General features: G+C 38.5%; 1 protein-coding gene across 3 annotated transcripts in view; it reads right to left on the minus strand.

The window, feature by feature from the left end:
• Positions 1 to 411: 411 nt before the first annotated feature.
• LOC116313424 (zinc finger protein GLIS1) overlaps positions 412 to 25,160 on the minus strand; it is a 61,443-nt gene continuing 36,694 nt past the window's right edge. For 2 of the 3 annotated variants that reach the window (XM_031731126.2, XM_039602854.1), the window contains exons 4-9: positions 18,823 to 18,936; positions 15,670 to 15,796; positions 12,086 to 12,239; positions 5,206 to 5,339; positions 5,021 to 5,119; positions 412 to 4,481 (exon numbers count right to left, since the gene is read on the minus strand). In XM_031731126.2, coding sequence (XP_031586986.2) covers positions 4,339 to 4,481; positions 5,021 to 5,119; positions 5,206 to 5,339; positions 12,086 to 12,239; positions 15,670 to 15,796; positions 18,823 to 18,936 — 771 coding nt within the window. In that variant the 3' untranslated portion in view covers positions 412 to 4,338. Of the gene's footprint in view, positions 4,482 to 5,020; positions 5,120 to 5,205; positions 5,340 to 12,081; positions 12,240 to 15,669; positions 15,797 to 18,822; positions 18,937 to 25,160 lie in introns of those variants that run through there. The other variant, XM_039602855.1, reaches the window with a different exon arrangement.

The following is a 25,160-nucleotide window of genomic DNA, read 5'->3' on the forward strand; positions in this document are numbered from 1 at the left end:
AGGACTAAAAAGAGAGAAGTGCTGAGTAACCTGGCCCTATCACACCTTAAAGGCCTCATAATATCATTTTAGCCAACCTGAGCCCTTTGCTCTCAGACTGCAGGCTTGCTGTTGGTTCCTAGAGTTTCTAAAAGTACAATGTTAGAGAGAGGATTCAGGTTTTAGGTCTCTGTCCTATGCATGAAATGTAACTAATAACCTCTCAAAAGTCTTACAATTTAGAGTGGGAATGAACTTGATCCAGCTGATCCAGTAGATGGCAGCATTACCCAACCAAGATTATCAACTTCTAAACATGGAATCACAAAACCCAAAATAACAAAATTAAGAACTATAATCATTGTTTGTCATATTTCACACTAAAATGCAGAACATGCACTGATTCAGTACTTAAAAACAAAAACAAGCAAATACAAACCGATTCTTTTTATTTTGGTATAAAAGACAGATCCATTTGTATACAGTTCAATAAGAAAACTTTGAATTACTACAAAATCAGTGTAAACATTTTCTGGTTGGCCATTTTCTCAAAGTCTCTAAACTGAGACAGAAAAGAGTGCAGAGACGATACTGTAAACAACGGATGCCTCCTCCCACTGAAAATAACACTGATCGAAACTGTACAATAAACACATAAAAGGCAGCGCGCTGAAGAAACGAATAACACTGTTGCAAAAACGATTATACTGCTGTCCTGTGTTTGAGAATAACTTTATTTTAGTGCAGTTTATTGCATAGTTTTGTTTGTTTCATCCACACCAACTCCCCTTTGTGACATTTCTGGAACATTTCTATACAGCAGCCCTGTTTTGGGTATCTGCTGCAGTTTCCCCTCTAGTCACAAGCAGAGTGAGTTTGCTCATTGACACTGCAGATACAAGATAATCTGGTTACTCACAAACACACACTATGACCTTAAAGGAGTAAATTGTTATCTTCAGATGAGGTCTTTCTTGTTGCGAGTTACATATGATGACTGTTTAGTGTAAGGCTGCAGCTGGGTTAGGTTAGCTTCACATGAGGACTGGAAATAGCTTCATACAGCTTTAAAATGTTTTCCAAGCTTCCTCCTTGAGACAGTATAATGTTGTGCACACCATAAAGCGTGCTTTTTAAAATTCATCCTTTTGATTTCACACACATATGAATGGGATAAAATGAAACAACTTCCACCGCTCTATTAAAAAGCTACTTTCAGCTGCTCTTTTATTCATAAGAAGTCACCACAGCAGGTAGTTTGATTGGCTGAGACATTTTTAAACACTTGATGCCCTTCCTGTTGTGCTTCCCAGTCTTAAACTGGGAGGAGACACTTTCTTTACTTATTAGGAAAATGTGTAAACCACTACACTCCTAGAGGATCTAATTATTGTCAGACCAAATTAACCCTCAGTCATTACCAAGATACAGAAAAGAATTTACAGTTTTACTGCTGCTCTTTTCCAGTCATTGTGTTTCTGAAAGAAAAAACAAGCCTTTTCACATGATGAATACAGATGTTGTAGTAAAGCAGTTTGGACATTTTGGAAACAGATGTTACGTATTGTGACACCCCCTTATGGACGTCTGCAGAAAAAGCATTTCTGTTGCACAGTGGTGGTAATGTGCACACTTTAAACACCATCATCAAAAGGTCTGGATCAAATACATCCATAAAGTGGTTTAAAGCTGATTTGAGTCGTTTTATGTATGACCACTGATCATTAAAATGTCCACAGCCTAGAGAAAAGAAAATCTAAAGGTTTACAAATACCTTGATGCCTACATTTTTTTTAATGTCCAGGATACTTAATACCAACATTTGTTGATAGGCCTCTGTGTAACTGACTGAGGTGCTACCTGTAGCTACAGGCAAGGACATCATAAACTGCAGCTGTACAGGATGTGGGCTATGTTTATAAAACTATAAATGTCAGAGGTTCCATACATGAATTTGCTTTGAATAAGTGAAAACACATTATAGCAACAGTGATATTGTGTAGTGCAAAGGCTTTCCTACATTTGTATTAATTTGTGATGATTCAAGCACACTGACATTATAGATACATTTTCTCTGAGCAGTTTGGTTTGTTTACATGCTTCCTGTTAACGTGATCAATAAGGGAGTAGCTGAAAGTAGCATTTTGTGTGTTAAAGATTTCATATAAAACAAAAAAAACCTGGAAAATTGAAAGATTTCATTCTGTCCACGTGATGGCATGCAACCATAAACCTCTGTGTTTCCCTTCGCAGCACATCTAAATGTTAAGACTCCCAGTTTATAGATTTGTATTCAGACATTCAACTGAGCTTTTTTGTGGTCAACACATTTGTTTTACATACATACAAAAAAAAAAAAAAAAAAATCAAAATTTGAGACTGGGAGGAGACACAAAGCCAGCCTCAAGTGACTCAAGCCAGTGTACTCCCTCAGTGCCAGTACCAAACCTGGATGAATGGGGGAGGGACACTACATCAGCGAAGCTGAGTGTATATCCTCCTGAGAACTACAAGAAAAAAAGTATCTTTCAGTTTAACTTTATTGTGATTTACTGTATCAGAGGCCACACAAACACATGAGATATCACTGGAAACATAAACGAATAGACTGATTATCTGATTATGATAACTGATTATGGTTGGAACCATTTGCTATGCCTCCCCTTGGAAAGAAGGGAGCAGCTGAAAGCATCTTTAGGTTTTTTAGGTCCATTTTATTGCTTTTGTTAGACCCATGCTAGCTGTTTCCAGTCTTTATCCCGCACTCAGCTAACCAGCTGGTAGCTGTAGCTTCATAGTTAATACAACAACAAGAAAGAGATATCAGTCTTCTTATGTAACTCAGATAAACACACAGCAAGAATCTCTCCCAAACGCTGGACTAAGCTTTGAAATGTTTAAACTGCTGAATGTGTTGAATTAAAAAACTGAATCTGAGCGTTTTATTTACAACTTTATGTCTGTGAGTTATTCTCGAACCTCCACTGTTTTATCTAAATCACTGTGAGGACTGCAAAAATAAAAAATAAAAATATTTACACACAAACAACAAGAAAATATGAAATTTGAATATTTTGTGAATGTGGATATTTTGTTTTACTGATGTCTTTATAATCATCTTCTACATTCCACTTCATGTACCCACACGAGGTTGGGAAGCATTGCATTATGGATTACTTCTTTGATTATCTCCAACAAACCAAGCCGCTGCGGAGGCAGAAGTGTCCTCACTAGCTAAGATCAACATTGGAGACGAAGACAAAGAAAATAAAGCATGCAGCTCCTTCTATCCAGAAAACACAAATGTTGTGGTCATTTCTGAGTTTAGAAAAAAAAAGTCATTGCTACTTTGCCACTGAGAATACTGTGCAGAAATCTTGACCAACTCCTAATTTCATTATACTTTACTTCCAAGGAGCCAGACCTTCTTGTAATCTTTAAAGTGCTCTTGAGCAATAGCCCTCCAGGCTTTCTTTGAACATTTTTCTTTGGACACTGGTTAGAGCCTGTACCTGGGCATTTTCACAGGAATGTTTTTGTTTATTAAGCCACTTAACACTGACCTCTGAGCAGCATCTTTAAAGAATTTTAGGGAACTGAACAAGCAAGGGACAAATGAAGAAGTGGCAGGCTTATAACGCTATTCTAGTAATAGTATTATCATCTGACAGACATGCCCTTGGGGATCCTGTCACAACTGATACTGTCAGATTTCGGTCCACCATTCAATACCATCTGAAAATCATCTTAGTGGCAAAGCTCCCAAACACACTGTAGATGCAGTAAAAGCATACCTGAATAGAAAAACACACTGGGCTCCCCAGAGGCCGGACCTCAACATTACTGAAACAGTGTGGGATCATGTTGACGGAGCACAAGCTCAATGCAACAAACATCCAAAGAAAAGCTTTAAATGTTCTTCAAGAAGTCTGGAGGACATTTCCTAAAGACTACTTAAAGAAATTAAATGAACGCGTCATACCAGATATTGACTTTCAAGCTTTTTAGAAATCTGCAAACACTGTTTCTGCCTTATATCTTTGAACATTTCAACAAATGGCATCGCCTATTTCCCATTTTGCTAGCGAAATATAAAGAAATGTTGGGTGGGTCAAGACTCTTGCACAGTACTGTCTCTCTGCGATTTTCCCTTTTGGCCATTTGTTTGTTTGTCCACAGATCCACAGCTTAACGAGAATTTTTCAGCCTCTAGTTATTTTTGTATCATTTAAACTCCCACTGGCTTTTTTCTCTTGCCAAAAAAGGAACAATGCTGATAAAACGATCCTTAGATATATACATAAGTGAGTGATTGTCAGCTGTCTCATTCATGCTGCATAGCATCTTTCTGGGTGGCCATCACGAGTCCAGATAGACGGAGTAAATCTGACTGAGGCAGCGGTCGACGCCACCTGCCTGGAAGAGGAAGCTGTCGTCTGGGCAGGGAGGCAAGGAGTAACCGCCCCCCGCCTGACCCTGCAGGTCCTGCAGCAAGTCAAACCCTGACAGAAGGAAAACAAACAAACAATAAGAACAACAACAACAACAACAATAATAATGTTCAACAGCAAATGAGTTATTTAAATGTGAAAGGTTTTATTATTACATATGGGAAAGAGTTTAGTTGGAAGTTTTAAAAAAATGCAAATGGATAGTTGCCATAATTGCTTGAGCAACTATAATCAATGTTTTATAATAAATTGCATCAATAACAGCATGGAAACCATGAGGCAATATTAAAACCTACTACAGCTCACTGTTTATCTGTCTGCTCAGTACATTTGTAGTCTCAGTTTGCTCCCACTGTTCTTACAGTGTCACTTTCAGTAGCTGCTTTTAGTAAAAAGGCTCTAAAAACCTTCAGTTGACCAAATGGACAACAAGCGGATAAAAAGCTATTAGCTTATTTAGTCAGATAATTATCAGCTTTATAGTTCTTTTTAAAATCACATTAGAAAGCTTGTTTCAGCTCTAAAAGAATACTACAGGTTAGCACAGATATGGTTAGCAACAAGCTACATTTGTGTAGTTGATGTCTGACCTGTAGAGTGGGAGGTGGGCTGGTTGGTGAAGTAACTTGCAGGCTCAAAACCTCCATCGTTGGGTGCTTGAGCCATCTTTCCGTCTCCATACAGGCAGCCTAGGAGAACCACAGAGGAGACGAAGATGAAGCATGGCATTGAACACACGCCTCGCTTACACTACTTGACTTGATGTTGTCGGTACCTTGTTGCTGCGAGAACACTTGCTGTTGGTGGTTGTAGGTTTTCTGGAAGCCCTGCAGCCGGACGTCCACTCTGTCTGAGCAGGGACTTGCTGGGATCACGTCAGCAGACACAAACAAGGATGCTGGTCTGTTCCTAGAAACACACAACATAAACATGTATATAGCATCAAATCACAAAAACAGTTGCCTCAAAGTGCTTTATATTGTAAGGTAAAGAGTCTACAGTAATGTGGAGAAAACCCCAACAACCAGACAACCAACCACCAGGCCATTTTTGGATCAAGACCTGCTGCCACAGATGACCACCTTTTCTCCTTGCTTACCTTCCTTGTAAATGGTTTCTTCACAGACATCCAACCAGTGAAATCATTCCTGATTATTCTTAAGTAGACAGATAACAGTAGATGGATCAACTGATGGGCCAGATGCCTTTCTCAGGTCCTGCGTCAGGTCTTTGATAGATTTTTAAAATATTTCTTAAGGACATGACTTTCAGAAACTGCTCAACCGCTGTAGATCATTTTTAGGCCCATCACCTTTTCTTTTGTTTTTTAGGCAAAACCGGACCAGTTTGCTCGAATGTCTTTAAGGACAGACTCCACACTACACTGAGATATGACAAGTTTTAGTTAAATAGTAAATAATTAGTGAAAAAGCAGCCCAGATCCAAAGAAAAACTTTTAAAGACCTCTAGAAAGTCTGCCGAACTGTTGCTCAAGAGCACTTTAAAAAAAACTACAAGAATGTCCAGCTCCTTGGAAGTAAAGTATAAAGAAATAACAGATGACTTAAGATTTCTAAAGTTAGTAACATCAAACTATTCTCCACAAACACGGTTAACTTTAAACTACAGTACTGATTACTGCGTGTGTTTCAGTGTTAAAATGAATAAACACTGACCACATTCATCATAGTGATGGAGTGCTACGTGTCAACAGGTCCTACTGAAGCCATTTAAAGACCAAATCTAAGTACAAGTTGAAAGTGACAGGTTTGATGGTTTAACTCAAAAATTATTATTTTTTTTTTTTAAAGCGAAAATTAAGTTTCCAGAGAATTGATCCTGTATGTGACTGACTCAGCCCGGCCTGTTTCTACACTAATGCTGTTTTTGGCCTGACCTTCCCTTCTGCTGAACTGCTGAAAGTTTCTGTCACACTGAGATGTATATCAGAGTTTCTTAAGCACCATAAAATTCAACACAAGTTTTCCAAGCCAATAAATATTATGGTAAAACGATAATGATGTTGTAACTCTCTGATTGATGGAACTTCAATCTCAGTTGTATTAAACTAAATTGTGACAATTATTTCATAGGGAAGGTTTCAATCAATGTAATCAACAGCACTGACTCTGATACAATGAACCCAGGGCACGGGGTTTTCAGGTAATGAAATCAGATAAACATCAGCTGACCGCTGTATACGTCAGAAACATGTAAACACTTCTCTTCTGCAAACAGCGCAGTTTGTATAAGAAAGCGTTTCCACCTCAGGAGGGTAATGTGCTGCAGAGAGCTGTATCCATCTCTTTGCTGCAAGAATGTGCTGACTGTGCACAAACACTCTGACTCAACATGGAAACGAATGAGTCAGTGGAGCCAAGTCGATGAGAAGAAAGAAAGGCAGCTGAATTTCTCTCTAAGGAGATACGCAGCTGAAAAAAAAAAAACCCCGTACGGTATTCAAGTGCCCCCCTTCCACCTTCAAAGAGCCCACTCTCAGCATTTCATGTGGCCTGAAGGCTTTCCTGGATGATGTACTGCAGCATATTGGTCCCCAGAGAGCCAAACAGCCCTGGTTTCTGCTGGAAGACTTTTAGTGGGCTTCATAAACAAGCCAGGCCTTGTCAGAGATACCGATGGCTGCTGGCCTGAACATCGTATATTTTCGCATCTGATCAGCTATAAAAAGAGGAAATGTTTGGAGATTTCTTTACATATCTATCATTTATCATCCCCAAGTCTCTTTATTACCCATTTCCCATGTCAGATGCTATTACATTTAAGTTAACAGTCTCTGCTTTCATTGGAGAAATACAATAAAAGCCCAAATTAATCAGAAGGACTTTTTGAAACCCAAACTGATATAACTTACAGATGGCTGTGGCTTCCCGAGGTAATAAAATCCAGGCTTTGTATAGTATTATGTAAACAACGTGGCCTTTGATATAGCGTGGCTGTTGAAATGAATGTGCTGCAATGACTGCAAGGCAAAAGAATTCAACACATCTTTGAATTTCCCCTCACTGGCCCCTGAACCATCAGCGCTGACCTTAACTATAAACAACGCCGTCTGCGCCACGGCTTACATTCTTGTAATGTTGCAACAACATAGCTGAGATGTCTGAGCTGTGCTGGGTCGATCTGTCACTTTGTGGCCGGTGTGCCCAACTGGTCACATGCACGAGCTTACCGAGGGCCCAGGGCTGAGGGTGCGGCTGTCAGTACGACCTCAGGAAACTTCTTGTCTGATCATATTTTACCAACTCACCCTCTGCAGCACTCGCCCTTTTCTTCCTAACTACAGCCAGCTGCCATCCTTACTGCTTATGCAGAATGAAAGGAATCCAGCTTGCAGAATTTAAGATCTTCTGCACATTGTGCTGCATATAACTGGTGCCAGCTTATGATCACAAACCTGATGTTTCGAATTTGAATTTTGAAAGTATTTCGGTGATATGGATTTAATGGATCGCAGGGGATTACGTTAAATCTGTGCAATACAGATGGAGATTTAATGGGATCTAAGTGCTACCACTAAGTGCTTAGGGAAACTACAGTACAATCATTTCATTTTAGAGCTACAGCAAGTAAAAAAAAAATGTACAAAAAAGTCAAGCATTTCACTTAAAGCGGCTATTTAGGTCCAATGTCACTTGGAGTTTCTGCAAAATAAACTTCATTACATCGCCTTCCTTCAAACTGTATAATAGTGTTTCTGTGTGAGTGCTATCCTGGTGAGTGTGCCTGTATCTGATGGACACGCTGCTGCAAAAAAAAAATGCAAATCCAGCACCACGCTACCTCTCTCCTCCCACCTTCCAACCGCACAATATATACAAACACTGTGCATCACAAATACTAAACTGATGGACAAGCCTCACTGCGGGCCTCTGTAAAGTATTAAAAGACGTCAAAATGGCTCATTACAGCCAGAGTAAACATTGGCCTCCCTATGAGGTCAGAGCATGATGCTGCCTGCACCGTGAAGAAAAGATAATTTACTTTCACGTGTTTAACGTCTCTCGTCTAAGTCATTTTGTGGAAAAACAAGTGCTTGTCTGGTATTAGCTTTGGCAGGTCGTCATATACTGTGGGCACCAGTGGGATTCAATGACATCCTCCGCTGCTATAAAGAGACGTCAATGGACGGATTGTGCATAGCTTCATGGAAGCTCTACTGTAGCTGCACACTTTAGGGAAGCGGAGAGATTCTGAGAGAGGTGAGCAAAGTTCCTAAAAATGCACAAAAGCATCCAGATGTTTGATTTATTAAAATCTGTATTTATTTTGTAAACTTCAAACTGGTTTTAGAAGTGAAATATGTGATGAAATCCAGATCAAATATACTTACAAATTCTGTGTTTTCTTGCATATATATTTTTATGGTTGACCGACACAATACAATCTCCTCAACCCAAGGCCTGTGGCTGGCACACATATATTTATGATGTAGTTTTATTACTACCAACACACTAACTTCTTGAGGAGTAGTTTTCAAAGAGGAACAACTAATCGTAACTTGTACGAATATCTGACAAACAGAAGTGGACTTTTTTCATTTGCATTCATAAGAAAAAAAAAATGAAGATCTTACAATAAAAAAAAAAGCTGCGTTGAGACAAATTTCCATTGATACATATTTCTTAAATTTTAAAAATCACTAAGCATTTCCAAAAACAATCTCAGATCTGTGTCTAATCAATACAATGCACTTTGCTTTAGCAATGTGCTGCAGTCAGGGTCAAATCTGAATCCTATCAATAAAGATGACATTGACCCAAAAAAAAAAAAAAGGTCTTCAGCTTCAATTCTAATCAGTGGATCACGTCCTTCCTCGCCATTACTTAAACATGCAGACTACATTTGCAGAGTTTGCACAATATCACTAAGGGATAGAAGTGAGGTTGGCTAAAAGGTGAGTATGTGTCCCATAAACCAGGGGTGGAGAGCTCCAGGCCTCAAGGGCCGGTGTCCTGCAGGTTTTAGATCTCACCCTGGGTCAACACACCTGAATCAAATGATTAGTTCATTACCAGGCCTCTGGAAAACTTCAAGACACATTAAGGAGGTAATTTATCCATTTAAATCAGCTGTATTGGATCAAGTACACATCTAAAATCTGCAAGACACCGGCCCTTTAGGCCTGGAGTTCCCCCGCCCCTGCCTTAAATTGTCACTGTTGTGGTCACTTGCTGCATGCTTTTCATTTTCTAGATAATTGATTAAAAGAGCTCAAGTTGGCAATTATATGCAATCTGTTTGTGAAATATGGCATTATGGTAAATTCACATTAGGTATTTACATGTAGGTCAAATTCTTACATGTAGGATATCTGAACTCTTTGTGAGAGTATAAGTGAAACATGTTCACAATTCATGTTTTGAGGTCAGCGTTTGCAGATCTAGTCTAGATCTAATCTAGATCTTTGCAGGTCTAGTCAGAACCTCACAGGTTTGAAACAGAAATTCAGAAATATCTCCACACTTGTTATAATTTAACTCCAAAATGACATACAGTAGATATTGGGCAACCTTGCTCTTTTACAGGAATACAACCAATTGACAACCAGTTGATTCAAGTCCCCTGTTACAAAAAGACAGACAGATTGATTCTAATGCATCTACATATTAAAGAGCATTTATTTGAAAAGTCTCTCTAAGAGTGTTAGCAGTCAGTTTGGACTACGATTGCAGGGAGACAATCTGGCTCCCACCAGGTCACCTGTGCAACATCCAACTACTCGTAATTGTTTTCCAGATGCATAAAAATTATGCAACTGAATTGCAACCACTATTTTTTTCTAGCTGCAAGGATGTTGTTGTCCTATTTTTACTCTGGTATGACTGAACCATAAAATAATGGCTAGCAGCCTAGCTAGCAAGCAACATCTCAACTACTTATTATCCACAGATTGGTTGTCCTCCTCAGTCCAAGTGATCGGTTTAAGATGTGCTGTGAGCATAATCTTAAAAAACAACATCAATCTCTATGCAGAATAAATATGTTTACCTTCCATGCTTCAAACTAAATTTGCTAATAATACAAAAAGCGTGATGTTACCACTGGTCACGCTCAGGTATTATCAGTGTAGAAGTTCTAATCGATTGCACTTCTTCAGTATAACGGTCTAAGTAAAGTAAGATACACGAGGCTGTCGGCATAAATAAAAGAATAAAAGACAAGTGGCACAAAATCATGGAAGGATGTTTTCATCTAGTCCATTTTATCTCGCTGATGAATTGGGCGTCATCTCCTCTGCCTGCCTTTCTGGAAAAGTCACAACTATACATAGTAGACCTTTTGCTACTTTCATTTCAACCCTAAGGTTCAATAATGAAACCTAAAGCTTAAACCTGTTGAAATCAGTGCTCAGAGAAAACATGCAATCTTAGCATTTAAGCCAAACACCGAAAGGCCACTTGAAAACAACCCTTGGAAATATTGGGAGAATTTCATATGAAACAATGTGCATTATATTGTAATATTTTATATCATTTATTAAGCCACAAAAATGTTATTCTGGCCTTTATTGATGCTATTTTATTAGACAGACTGTTTTTGTTTTTACTATAGTGCCAATAAAAGTTACTTTATGGGCAAACCTTCAATGACCAATAATTTTAGGCCCTATTGTCCAGAAACTGCAGCCCTGGAGGCTTTCAGCTGTATCTTTTTAGTCTCACTTCTACTTTTATACTTGCCTAGAGAAAATTTGTCTCAGCTTACAGTGCACATAAGTTCTGTGGTCTCCAACTACCCAATCAGTGCGACCACAAAGCCATAACTCCATCTCTGGTGATAATGTCTCTGGTTTATTCAAGAATGCACAAGCTCGGATCTCTCTGGCTTTTTCTAGAAATCAGAGATGAGGGAAAGCAAAACAAAATGACTGTGAAATCTTTGGTGTCACTTTGAAGCTTCAGTGTTTGATATGGAACAGAGCCGGACTGCTCAGAAGTGTTAAGCAGCTTAGAAACACTTTAATACATGCCAGATATGTTTAAACAATATGTTTAGGACATATACAAGCAGAGGTTTTTGGGGCAAATCCTTGAAAAGGATACGGAGAGGAGCATAAAATTGAGGTCTGTTAGTTTTCACTATTTTTATCTATAGTAGAAAATAACTCTGAATAAAAACTGCCACATGAAATCTTATTCAGCTCAACTGTAGTGAGTTGGCAGCAGAAATCCCAGCAGCAGATAACTGAAAACCTTGCCAGACACCACTAGGGGTAAGTAGGAAAATATGTCTTTTCTTTATTTTTGTGATTTGGATGAACTGACCGTTTTAAGTTTGCCTCTCGTTTTATTGTTAAATGTCAGTAAAGTAATCTCCTTCCCAAGAAATAAAAGCAGCCCAATGTTGAAATACATGACAGTGTAGAAATTAAAAATGATAGATGTTTCTTTGCTTTTTATTATATGAAAGAAAATATTCACAATGGTGCAACAAGGTGCAACCTTGGGGAAGATAAACTTCCATCAGGTTTAACTACTGCCACTGCTGCCCATAAGCAAGTCACTAAACATCTATTACTCTGCTATAAAAACGAAGCGGACTGCTTCCAGTCCAGTTTCGTTGTATGAATAAATAAATAAATGCTCAGGGGATGCACCGCATTTAACTTGAACTTGCTCTGATCTTACACTCACCCCTCTCTCATGCTCCCCGGGCTTGTTAATGAAGATATTGGGCTATTAGCATCAAAGTTTCCCTCCAGGCCTGGATACCTCGAGTCTGCTGATGGGGGCAGAAACTCTGAATTCCCCCGACTGTGGGCGGTGCTGCTGCTGTTTGAGTACACACCTGAAAGAGAGCCACAGATAACCTCAGTAAATCTGCTCCACCAAACATTTTGAGCATTCACTTCCACATCTAGTCTGAGGTCTCTGCAGCAAAGGTTGGATGATGTATATAACATTTACAATAGTTAGGAGTTAACATTAGAATCATTAGAAACTTCTACTGCAACATATTTCACTTCTACGCCAAATTACATGTAGCCAAGGTTTCCAAACACCAAAAGTTTAGGAAGTGTTGCAATGCTTTTACCTTCATTCTCACATGCTGTCCAAATAAATCTCACACCAAAGAGACAAAAGACAAAAACTCAAAGCTAGTGTTTTATATTAAAAACAGGAGTTAATGGCTCAGTCACATTAGAATAAATATCCCTATTTTTATTGTCTCCTTGCAAAAAAAAGCTGAACTTTTTTGTTGTCAGAGCTCGACTGCAAGTAGTTGTGGCAACTAACTGGTTGCCCGGAGGCTGAGTGTGCAATCTCCTCATACACTGGGTAAATACTTTGAGTGCACAGGTTTCCTCCTTGTGCAATTGCTGTCTCCAAACAATCACAGTCAGACAGAACGACTTTAATTAGTTTAAGACAGACTGTTGAATGTTTTAAGATAATTTTTAAGAAATGCAGAAAGATTACCAGCACGTTGTAATCAATCTGAGTCAGCCTGCAACATCTTTCCTGTCAGTCGAGGATTAACTCAACTAGTTGCTAACTGGTTGTACTCTGGTTATTTTCATATATTTTCATACTCTTGACAGGCACTCGTAAACGTGACCATATTTCCCCAGTCTTGGCTCGTTTACATTGGCTCCCAGTACGTTGTAGAATTGATTTTAAGATTTTACTGCTTGTTTTTAAATCTCTAAATGGATTAGCTCCGTCATACCTCTCTGATCTGTTAACTAAAAATACTCCAAATAGAACTCAGAGGTCAGCTGAGAAGCAGGCTAAAAAACTGAGGAGACCGCGCCTTTGCGATAGCTGCACCCAAACTTTGGAACAGTCTGCCTCTTGAAATTAGGATCTCTCCAACACATGACATTTTTAAAACCCATCTGAAAACACATTTTTACTCTCTAGCTTTTGTGACTGAGTTTTTTACTTTGTTCTTTGTGTGTGGTTGTTCTACTTTTTCTTTTTTACTATGTACAGCACTTTGGTCAACCTGTGTTGTTTTTAAATGTGCTTATAAATAAATGGATTGATTGATTGATTGATATATAAAAGTTGCTGAGCATCTGTGCAGTTAAATCTTCCTACTACATCACTATCTGAGGAGGATGAATTCATATGTAAGTGTGCTAGAGCTACCTGTAATGATTATTTTCACTGGGTTCAAGCTTTATTGAATTGTATTATAACATTGTTAGAATTGTACAAACACTAATAAAATATAAAGAAATGAAGGGCTGATTCTACTCAGTGTTGTACTTTATTTTTCAGCACAGCCTGAATCCTCTCACGCTTTCTTGCGATTTCTTTAAGTAGTCTTCAGAAATAGCTCTCCAGGCTTCTGGAAGGACATTCAAAGATTTTTGGATGTTGGCTGCCTTTTGTTCTTTTCTCTGTCAGCATAATGCCACACCGCTTCAACAATGTTGAGGTTCGGGCTCTGAGGAAGTCAGTCCATGACTGATAGTGCTCCACTGTTGGCTCTTCTATCCAGGTATGCTTTTACTGTCCGCAATAATTTTCATGGTGAAAAATTGAACTAATATCAGTCAGATGCTTTGCAGATGGTATTGCATGGTGGATTAAAATCTGACTGTACTCTTCTGCAATCATTCAATTTTGACAAGAGCCCGAACACCGCTGGCTGAGAAGCAGCCCCGGACCATGACAGAGCTTCCTCCATGTTTTACAGATGGCTGTAGGGACGTTTGTACCGCTCTACTGACCTCCTCCATAAATACTGAAATGCCAATAAAACTCTAATTTGTATTCATTTCCCAATAACAGCTGCTGCCAGTGATCTTCGGTCCAGTTACTGAGTAATTTGGCATACCTCACATTTCTGATGAGGCTTCAGTGAACAGTAGATGGATCACCTGAGGGGTTAGATTTTCCTCTCAAGGCCTGTGTTAGGTATTTCCTAACATTTGGTGGGCGTGTTTGTTAAGTTTGGGAAGAAATTATGTTTTTGCAACAGGTTGTTGGTACCAAGGTGCCTGCAGATACAATTTAAAATTGGTTCTTTGCAAAGTTGTCTGTGTAGACACAACACTGATTCATCCCTTGAATTAGGTCCCTTTTACAAGGATTTGACTAAAAATGAGTAAAAAAAGCAGCCAATGTCCAAAGAAAAGCTTTGAAAGACCTCCAGAAAGCCTAGAGAATTATTGCTCAAGACCACTTTAAAAATGATAAGAAGGTCTGGCTCCTTGTAGGCAAACAAAACTACTTGAGCAACTGTCGAAAATATTAAAATACTCAATTTATAGTTAAATGAAACGCATCAGCGCTCTTCCAAATTATCATGCAGTAGTGACATTTTTTTCCCCACTGATGAACAACTCACTGTGCTATAGAGAAACAATTTCTGGTGTAAATACAAGTATATTAGACACAGTGTGCACATATGGACAGATGGGGATTAGACTATGTTGCAAGCAGACTTTGAGGAGTTTCCATGGTCAGCGTAATCCATTTTTCTGTAAACCTTTCAGAGCCACATTTCAAGCCTACAGGGGCTGAATGCTCAATACCAAAAATATAGTTTCATGCTGTTCATTTAAATCTGTAACTTGTACCTGCATGCAATCAGTAAGCTTTCAGCACTAGGTTTTAAGCCAAGCTGACAATGATAGTGTGTGTCACCATAAATCCACCAAGTATACCACAACAGAAAGCAGTTTTCAGGCTATAACATTTGGCCATTTGAGATAAGAAAAAGTCCTCCTGGGATTTTTTCAAAATTAAACACTGACATGCTTGTTTCACCCTGACTAAACATAGCTCATAGCGTGCCGCTTGAGGCTTTTCCCTCAAAGTCTTCTGAGTAAAACGGCGAGTAGTCTGAAGTAATAGACATGGACAGCTTTCCTGGACGCTCTCCACTGTCTTTGGCCAACTGAGCCTCAGTGTACCTGACAGCTTCTTGATTCTGGTTCAGCCATTGAAATGGAAAGAAAAAGAGCTTGGCTGGAAAACCCGTTTGGAGAAGCTGAAGGACAAGTGGGGTGAAGGCCAACTTGCCCACAGTCATGGTGCCCAGTAATTGGACAAGGTAAACACTGGCATGATGAGCTATCATCGAAGGAATGAGAGAGGAGGGAAAGGAAAAGGAGCAAATGAGGCCATGGGAGAAAATGAAAGAGACAGCTTAACAGCCCAGGTGTTTTGGGCAATTACTCTTTTCTTTTGGGTTTTGCTCATTTCCAGAGAGGCACTGGAGGCTAAACACAGACTTCTGCTACTGTTTCATCTGCACATACCTGTGAAGTCATCTAAAGCCGGTAAAGGTGAGCTGTTTTCTTGGTGGGACGAGGCAGAGCTGTGGAGATGCTGGCGTGCCAGGCAGTCACTTAGGATGTCAGATTCCAGCATCGTGTGCACCTGAACCTGACAACAAGACTAAACGCATTACAGCCATATAGATACATTTCATATAACAGCACTGTGTTATCATGTTGGTGACCAAGTGTGGATGTTTGCCAGCATGCAGGGATGAGAATAATTACGCTAAAGCTGCAGCTTAGTTGTCTTCCAACTATATGCTGTTGGGCAACATAGCTCCCATGCAAGTTTAAACTAAATGACTTCTCTTTTGATTTCATTCAGTAAAGCAACTGAAAACACAGTGAGCGAACTGCAGGAGGTTTTCTACTGTTCATTTATCAAAGAAATGAGTTTTCACCAGATGCCTGGTTCTTGTTTCATCTTGCGATCCAGCTTCTCGAGGTACAAAATCCAGAAATCTTATTAGGCAATCATATTCCAAAAACGTTCTAACAAAGTTAAGGCTAAACAATTGGCTTTATTATCCAGCGCTAAACAGAACATCCCCCCGGAACTTTCCAAAACAATTTATTGACAGCTTCAGGATTCAGAAGAAGCTCGGGGCAGACACCCAGGAACCACAAAAGCGGCATGAATAATCAGCAAGAAATGCTCACCCAAAGTAGCGTTCACGAAGCCACAAACTTCAATCGCTGTGACACATCAGCTCGAATAAATGTATGCCCGTGAGGAGCTTAAGAAGCTCATGTTTAATATTTCAAAGTTCCAATTAGCCCCACAGGGTTTACTGCAGCTCAGGGCGTGTCGACTGTGTCACAACTTACAAACACAAGTGGTTCTGTTTAAACCAAACAAGGCATGGTAATACACACACAAAGCCCCAGTGTCACTCACAGGCCATAGAAAACAAACAAGGCCCAGATAAAGCAGAACAATAGGCTCCCTATTCGGACTTCCAGGGAGTGTGTGTAATACTTTGTTTTGTTGTATTTCATCCTACTGAATCATAAACATACCCACTCTCTCCTGCTGCTGCTGCTGTAATTCTCCAGAAATAAGACCTGCAACCCCCGAGAAGCCCCCTTTCTCTTTGAAAGTTATATAAAGAAGCAGTTCTCTACTATATATATTTTTAAAAAAATCTGGAAGAACAATATTGTTTTGAACCTTAAGGTTAAAAGGGAACAAACATGCATCTCATTTGCTTTTAAACATGAGGTAACAATCAGGAAATAAAATCAAGATGTAGCACCAGAAAAAAACCCTGTTTTACTTTCTTTTCCTGAGCTTGTTCATTTTTAACTACAGATTTTCTATTTAGGGTCTCATGAATGACTGTGTGTGTCTTTAAGGAATTTAAAACATAAAAATTGCTCCCCAAAAAAGGTTATGTTTTAATAATTATTGATATAAGCTGTCTATTTTTAACTGAAATGCCAGATTTGGGGAATGGCACACTCACTGATATTTTTAGGAAAGCAAAGCTTTTATTTGTGTGTCACTTTTACAGAAAAAGAAATTGCATGCTTTTACGGTCACTCATTTCTGCCAAATTGGATCAATTTTAAATGAATTCAAGGTCATTTAAATGATTTGGCACCTGCAGGCAGGACATCTGCCTCCAGATGTTAGGCTTGACCATAAATGCTTCAGTTTGGCTTTTGATTAATATGTTTTTCATTCTTTATTTTATGTAAATGTGTATGCTTATAATGGTGAGTATTGTTCCGTAACCACTGCTGATTAAGCAGCTGTCTATGCTGGCCAGGACTCTGTTGCGAAAGACATTTTAAACCTCAAGGGTCTTGTCACCAGGTTAAAACGAGGTTAAATACAAACATGCAGTCATGTGAATAATAAGGTTTTCAAAATCTAAGTTCACCCTATGATCTAGCAGCATACGATTTAGCAGCAATAACCTGAAGTAATTGTTTTCTGTATGACTTTATTAGTATGTGGAGGAATTTTGGCCCACTCGTCTTTTCAACGTTGCTTCAATTCATTGAGGTTTGCAGGAATTTGTTTATGCACAGCTCTCTTAAGGTCCCACCACAACATTTCAATCAGCCTGAGGTCCATTGCAATACCTTTTTAACCATTCTGTTGTAGAGTTTCTGCTGTTTTTGGGATCATTGTCCTGTTGCATGACCCAAATTAAGCAAGATATAAATGCAGTACAGATGGCCTTATATTGAATCTAAATATTCGTATACAGAGGAGTTCATGTCTGAGTCAGTGGCTGCAAGGTGCCCGGGTCCTGTGGCTGCAAAAGAAACCCAAATGATCACCCCTTCATCAATGTGGCTGATAGCGGGTATGATGTGTTTGTGCTGATATGCTTGTTTTTTACCAAATGTGGGACAGTCACCATAATTTTATTTTAATTTGTAGAGTCTCTTCGTCATTTGTCGTAATAACCTTCAGGTTTTGTGCTGAAATAAAATCAAACACAACATGCATGGCTGCTCCTAATAACTTCATCAAATAATGAGTGGAGCCTTCATAGCAGTTTGTATTGTTTTCATTATTATGAGAAGAAACACAACTTAACATGTATTCCAAACAAGAGAAGACAAATATCCATCACAAATACAAACTCCAGATGTGCTGTGTATAATTGCAGACAGGCAAGTATAATAAATTAGGAAGGAAAAAAAATCTATCAAGTAATATAACTTAAAACATGTCATGTTTTATATTGTTAAGCTGTTGAGAAATAATCAGTTGATTCCAGTAAATTTCAGCTCTGTGAAGGTGGCTCAGGAATACAAGGCACTGACGTGACCCTGGTTTAAATTATGTACTTTTGATCCCATCCAATAAAAGCTTAAATATGACCCCACTATTTGACAACCTGATAGGTGAGTGGTTAAGGTGCACACTACATGTTTTACTCCTGGCTAGACGGACCTTTATTGAATGTCTTTCCCACTATCCACCCAAACCTTCCATTAAGGGCAAAAATGCAGCACAAATGTAAAAAAATGTCCCCAGGTTGCTTTTAAAAATGCTTTGGCCATAATTTTTTATTTCCAACCATGCTTTCTGATTCCTCTCCTTCTACCCTTTGCTTCTGAACAACACACAGTCAAGTTTTAGAAACATAGAAAGGTTTTAATGTTCATTACCTTCACCTCCTTTTCCTGAAGGCCTTTGGCTGAATGAGCTTTGACGTGCTTTCGTAATGAGCTGGGGTCAGTGTAGCGCTTGGTGCATCCTGGTATCTGACAGGCGTATGGTTTCTGTGAATGGACCACAAGATGGAGAGGTGAGAGAAGTTTGACTGAACATTTAGAAGCACCTTGGTTTGAGTTTCTGTTATAGAAAGAAAACAGGTGTGCTGCTATTAAAAAGAACACAAATTATTTTTTTGGTGTTTTGGGGAACACTTTCTCCTGCAACTCTTCTTCTAGCGGATTCCAAAAATTTAGCAATGTTGATTTCAGTACTGAGCTAAGGAGAACAAACCTTTTTTTTGTACAGAAAACACAACAAAAATAGCACAACACACCAAATTAAACCCAGAGCTTGAGAGTTATTATTAGATTTACTGTAAGGTACAGACTACACCATCTCTTGTATATCCTACATTATGTGTTGGGTGGGTTACGAGTTTTCTAAACCAGAACTGAAAAATATTCACAACATGACGATTTTATAGTCTCGACGTCAAACATAAAATGTGTGTACAAATAATGGCACAAGTTTAGATGACTCACATCCACACTGAAGACGTAAACATTTAGGATAAAGATCGTAAATGTGGCTACTTCTTGTGACAACTGGACTAACAGAGGAAGAAAGAACATGTAGTTCTGTCAACATTTTACATAAAGTGCTCCTCAGCTGAGAAGGGAGGATATTTACCTTTCATCTGCAGGCTTAAAAGAGGGGAAGAGAGAAGAGAGTTTAGCCATAAATCATTTCATTCATAAAGTAAACTGTATGAGCTACCTGCAGTCTGTGTATACATATAAAAGTATTTATTTCTGCACATTATTTCCTGAAGGAATAAACATTTCATAGCAGGCTAAAGCAGCTGGGAGACAAAGTATTTTCTGGTATAATGACATAAAATACTACAGTTAACTGAGTCCTTCTGAAATAAGTAACACGAGTAACATCATGGAATATGTGTTGAAATGCTTTTTACTGTACAAACAGCTCATTTCTTATATGCAGATGGGTTTTCATCATTTTACTTCGAAGTAGAAAGTTGAGTAAGATGACTGTATTTCACAATTTGGTGAATAAATGAGCTCATTTCCATGAATCTCAGATCTCTTTTTTGTTCGCCCTCTTTCATTGCTAAGTATTTAACAGGTGGAGTCAATTACACATTCATGAAAACACATGTACAGTGTTTATTTGAGCCTTTTGGGTCTATGTGCTGGGATGTGAGCACTACAAGTCAAAAAAATAATGAGCATCAGGTTTGATGATCGTATTTTTCAGGACATTTTAGCAGAAAATGTGACAAGAGCTGTGATGTCCTTAACACTGTCCAGTTACTCATCTTTATACGCGGGATTACAGCTCACAGCTGTGCGCTAGATGAAAGAGACTATGACCAAGAGTGATTTGTTTAATGAAATCTGATAAACTGGCTGCTGTTACATTAGCAGCGAAATCTGACTAAAACTGATCATTTTGTGTTGTATTATACACCAGGAGGCGTTGTACAAGTCAGAGCTAGAAGTTAAACACATTGGTGATGTTGTAAATAAATAGTTAACTTCACCAGGGCAAGGGTTTTGGAGGCGCATGAAGCTGAACAGGGTGACATAGGCTACCACACAGGTCAGCCTGGACTACAAAAGGGTTTAGGACCTGCTGCACATCCATGATGAGAATCTGGCATTCAAAAACATCCAAGAAGTTCTCAGTTGGGGGCATTTGAATACAGTGAATCTGTAAAAAGCTCTGATCTGAGCTTTATGAAGAAGCCAACAGAAGATTGTCTATCCCTTTAATACCACAGTGTACCATAGTAAGCAACAATACTCGGGCAGTGTAGTGTAGTGTTTAAACAAGGCTCTATTGATACCACCATGTTTAAATTCTGATCTTACCATCTGAATGTCACAGAACCAGACAAGGCAATATCGTTTCTCCAATTTCCTCTGGTCCTGGAGGAAATGCGGAATAAAGCTGAGCTCAGTGAGGTAGGAAAAACAAATCAACATGGGCAACAGTGAGGTGTTTTGGGCATGACTTTTTATCAGCTTCTTAGCGTGGAGCATCCCAGACAACATTTGAAAACCCCTGCTTTTCAAAATGACTTCTTTCTCTGTAATTAGTCATTTGCCTGAAGATCTAATATGGAAATACTGCAAAGAAATATCATTTTTCTAATATTGCAGTTTTCAGCATATTTGTCATACTTAAATTTTAATATTTTGCAAATTAATAATTAATAATTTCATTTATTAAGGGAGAGAGCTATCCAAACCTAACTTGCCCTGTGTGAAAAAGTAATTTCCCCCCTTAAATTGATGAAAAAAATAGGACCCATCTAATAAAGGGAAGTAGGCTAAAAGATCTCAATAACAACAAATAATGTTACAATCTAAAGAAACTGAAGAACAGATGAGAAACTCATCTGTCATTGACATCTGTCTGTCTGGAAATGGTTATGAAGTCGTTTCTAAGGCTTTGGGACTCAAGCGAACCGCAATGAGAGTCATTATATACAAATGGAGAAAACTCGGAACAGTGGTGATCATTCCCAGTAATGACTGGCCCACCAAAATTACTGCAAGAGCAAATTGACGACTCATCCAGGAGGTCACAGAAGAACCCAGAACATTCTAAAGAACTCACTTGCCCCAGTTAAGGTCAGTTTTTGTGATTCAACAATAAAAAAAAGAGACAAACTAAGAAACATCTTGACAATCCTCAAGACTTTTGTGTCTCGAGACTGTTGGACTAATGAGTGAAAAGTAGATTTTTTGGAAGGTCTGACTCCTGTTACATCTCATGTTAAACTAACACTTTTGGTGGTGGTAGTGTGATGGTTTGGGGCTGCTTTGCTGCTTCAGGATCCAGACAACTTGCCATAGTTGATGAAACCATGAATTTTGCTCTTTACCAGAAAGTCCTGAAGCTGAATGTTTAGCTATCAATTCATGCCCTGAAGCTCAGGCTCAGTTTGGTTATGCAGCAGGACAGTGATCCAAAAAACATCAGCAAGTCCACTTCTGAATGGCTGAAATGCAAAAAAAAAAAAAAAAAGCCTTTGAAGCCTGGCCTTAGTCAAAGTGTGGATTTAAATGAAATTGAGTTGCTTTGGCATGACCATAAACGGTCTGTTCATGCTTGAAAACCCTCCAATGTGGCTGAATTAAAACAATTCTGCAAAGAAGAGTCAGCCAAAATTCCTCCACAGTGATGTGAAAGACTTATTGCCAGTTATCACAAAAACTTGAAAATTTGATTGCTGTTTGTGTTGCCAAGGCTGGCACAACTAGTTATTAGGTTTAAGAGTCAGCTGCTTTTTCACATAGGGTCAGGCAGGTTTGGATAACCTTTTTTTCCTTTATCATATAAAAAAAAACAGCATTTTTGCATTTTACCTGAATTATCTTTGGCTAATGTTAAAAATTGTTTGATGATCTTGGGTTTGACAATAATGCAAACAACTACTTTTTCACGCCACTGTACCTAACGAAGTCACTTCACAAAAACAATGAATCAAGCAAATGAGTAAAAATGTTGCAGTAAAAAGAATTTTTAGTACAAATGTATCAGGACAGGCATGACTATAATAATGATTGTGTCAGTGGGATTGTTATTTTTCTAATGTCTGCTCGATTTTTCTTCTCCAGTATTCCCAATTTTTGTGTAATTCTTAAACAAATACATTTCAAATTACAGACATGCAATACCAACGTAGATCTGGCATCAGAGTAAGTGCTGCTCAACAGTGTCTGTAAAAAAAAAAAAAGGGCAATTTTAAAACTATTTCAGGAAAAATATTCCCTGTGAGACCAGCTCAGTTCTCTCTTAGTCTAAACAGATCAGCACCAAATGAAGTGCTGTCTTTCTAATCTTAGCATAAATTCAGGGTAATGACATGCAAAGTGGTTATGGCAAATGACAGCTCTGAGACAGACTGTAAATTCATAAACTGCATATCAGTTTCCAATTATGTGTGCCAAAATAATTTAGAAAACTTTTTTCCCTGTTGTTAGGGCTCAACCCAAAAACCCCCAAAACAAAACACTGGCATTATTCAGCAACACATTTCATATCGGATTTGTCACAGTCCATCACCCTTTTGCACTTCACTGCTATCGTAAAATGAAAGCTCTTAATGCTCTTAATACATTTCCAAATTCTGAAAACAAACCACATTTTTATGTTATGTGAGCGTTAACTTTAAGCTTTAATTTAGAAAGGTAATTCCTGCTTGAGCCTGCACTTACTTTAGGACAAAATTCCCCAAAGTGTCATATTAGTAACACAATACAAGCTGTTTAATCAAACTTGAAAAACATTTCTTGGCTTGCCGTTGCACTACTCAGCAGTTATTTACATTCAGACAGGCTTCCACTGGGCCTCCAGGATGGCGCCAGATGTGTCTGATTGTTAATTTGTGACGCAACTTCGAAGCCCCCATTAGCCAGTGTGAAACCACTAAAGGGAGAAAATAACTTGCTGTAATAACAGTGGAGCGAATCGTGAAGCTCCATCTCATCCGTGTAATAAGAGATCTGATTCGCGGGATTACAGCTAAATTCTCATCACTTGTCAGCAGGAGTAAAAATAACTGTGGTCTGTAGGGTAAATCCACAGCAGGTATGCAGTTTCACAATCCCAAAGAATTCAGACTGTAAAGCAGAGAGCTACAGCAGCACCTCATACCTTATATTACTGAGCAAATATTATCTATCTTAATATTCAGAGCAATTATGTGTAGTCTTATGTTTTTAAAAGCATATGTTCTCATGCACTGCAGCAATTTTTAAACATAATTTATTGTGTATTTTGTATAAACGTCTCAAATAAATTCACCCAGACAGACATGAGCAGTGATACTATAGATTTACTCGCCACTTTTTTAGATACACCTGTTTATTTGCTCATTAATGCATTAATCTAATCAGACAATCACATGGCAGCAACTAGGTTTACTGAGGCGTGTAGACATGGCCAAGACAACCTGCTGAAGCTCAAACGGAGCATCAAATGAAAGAGAAAGGTAATTTAAGTATCTTTGAACATGGCATCATTTTGTTTCCAGACAGACTAGTCTGAGTTTTTTGGAAACTGCTGATCTACTGGGAATTTTTCCACACAGTCATCTGTAGGGTTTGCAGAGAGACAAAATTAAAAATACCTGCTTGATGTCAAAGGTCAGAGGCGAATAGCTGGATTCTTTAACCTGACAACAACTCAAATAACCTGAATGAACAGCATGTTGAACCTTGAATCAGATGGGATACAGCAGCAGAAGACCACACTGAATGCCACTCCTGTCAGTAAAGGACAGGAAACTGAGACGCAGAGTTTACGTCGGCTGATCAGAATTAAACAATAGAAGACTGGATTTCTGCTCTAACATTCGGATGGTAGGGTCAGTATTTGGTATCAACATGTGGTGTAGGGGATATTTTCCCGTAGTACCAGCTGAACATCATTTAAACATCACAAAGTACCTGAGCATTGCTGTTGACCATGTTCACCCCTTTATGACATCAATGTACCCATCTTCTGATGGCTGCTTCCAACTGATTTCTCGAACATAAAAAGGAGTTTACTATGCTCAAATGACATCCACAGTCATCAGTTTTCACTCCCATAGAGCACATTTCGGATGTGGTGGAATGGCAGTTTGGCATCATGGATGTGCAGCCAACAAATCTGCAGCAACTGTGCAGCATATTGTTGAATCTATGCAATGAAGAGATAAGTCAGTTCTGAAAACAAAAGTGGATTTAACCCCATACTACGAAAGTGTATCTAACCCAGAGGCTCATAAGTGAAAGTCAATTTCACTCAGTTATTTTTAGATAAATACCATCTGCCAAGAAGGTTATGTAACTGACTGGTTTGTTTTGTTTTGTTATTTGTTACCAGGTTTGCTCAAAAAAGTTATGCCGCGCATCAAAGGCTTGGAGGTGAACAGAGATTTCCAAATATTAAATTCTTTTGAATAACCTTTGACACTAAAATGTTGCTTAAACATAAAAGTTATGATAGGTTCATCTACAAGATTCATCCACAATGTACCAAAGCTCTCATACTTTATATTTAAAGTTATTATAAAAATGTTAAAATTTTTAAAATTCAGTACTTTTTTCTACAATATTTTAAATTAGATACTTTCAAATAAAAAATAAAGCAATTATGAAAAGACCTCATCATATTATTAAATCCTATTTATTTAAAAACAGTACTACAACAATCTAATAATACAAGTAAATGTCCTCCAATAAAATTTTACCCAAGGGACGGATGTTTT

This window comes from Oreochromis aureus, linkage group 18, assembly GCF_013358895.1.
Source record: "Oreochromis aureus strain Israel breed Guangdong linkage group 18, ZZ_aureus, whole genome shotgun sequence".
NCBI classification, from domain to species: domain Eukaryota; kingdom Metazoa; phylum Chordata; class Actinopteri; order Cichliformes; family Cichlidae; genus Oreochromis; species Oreochromis aureus.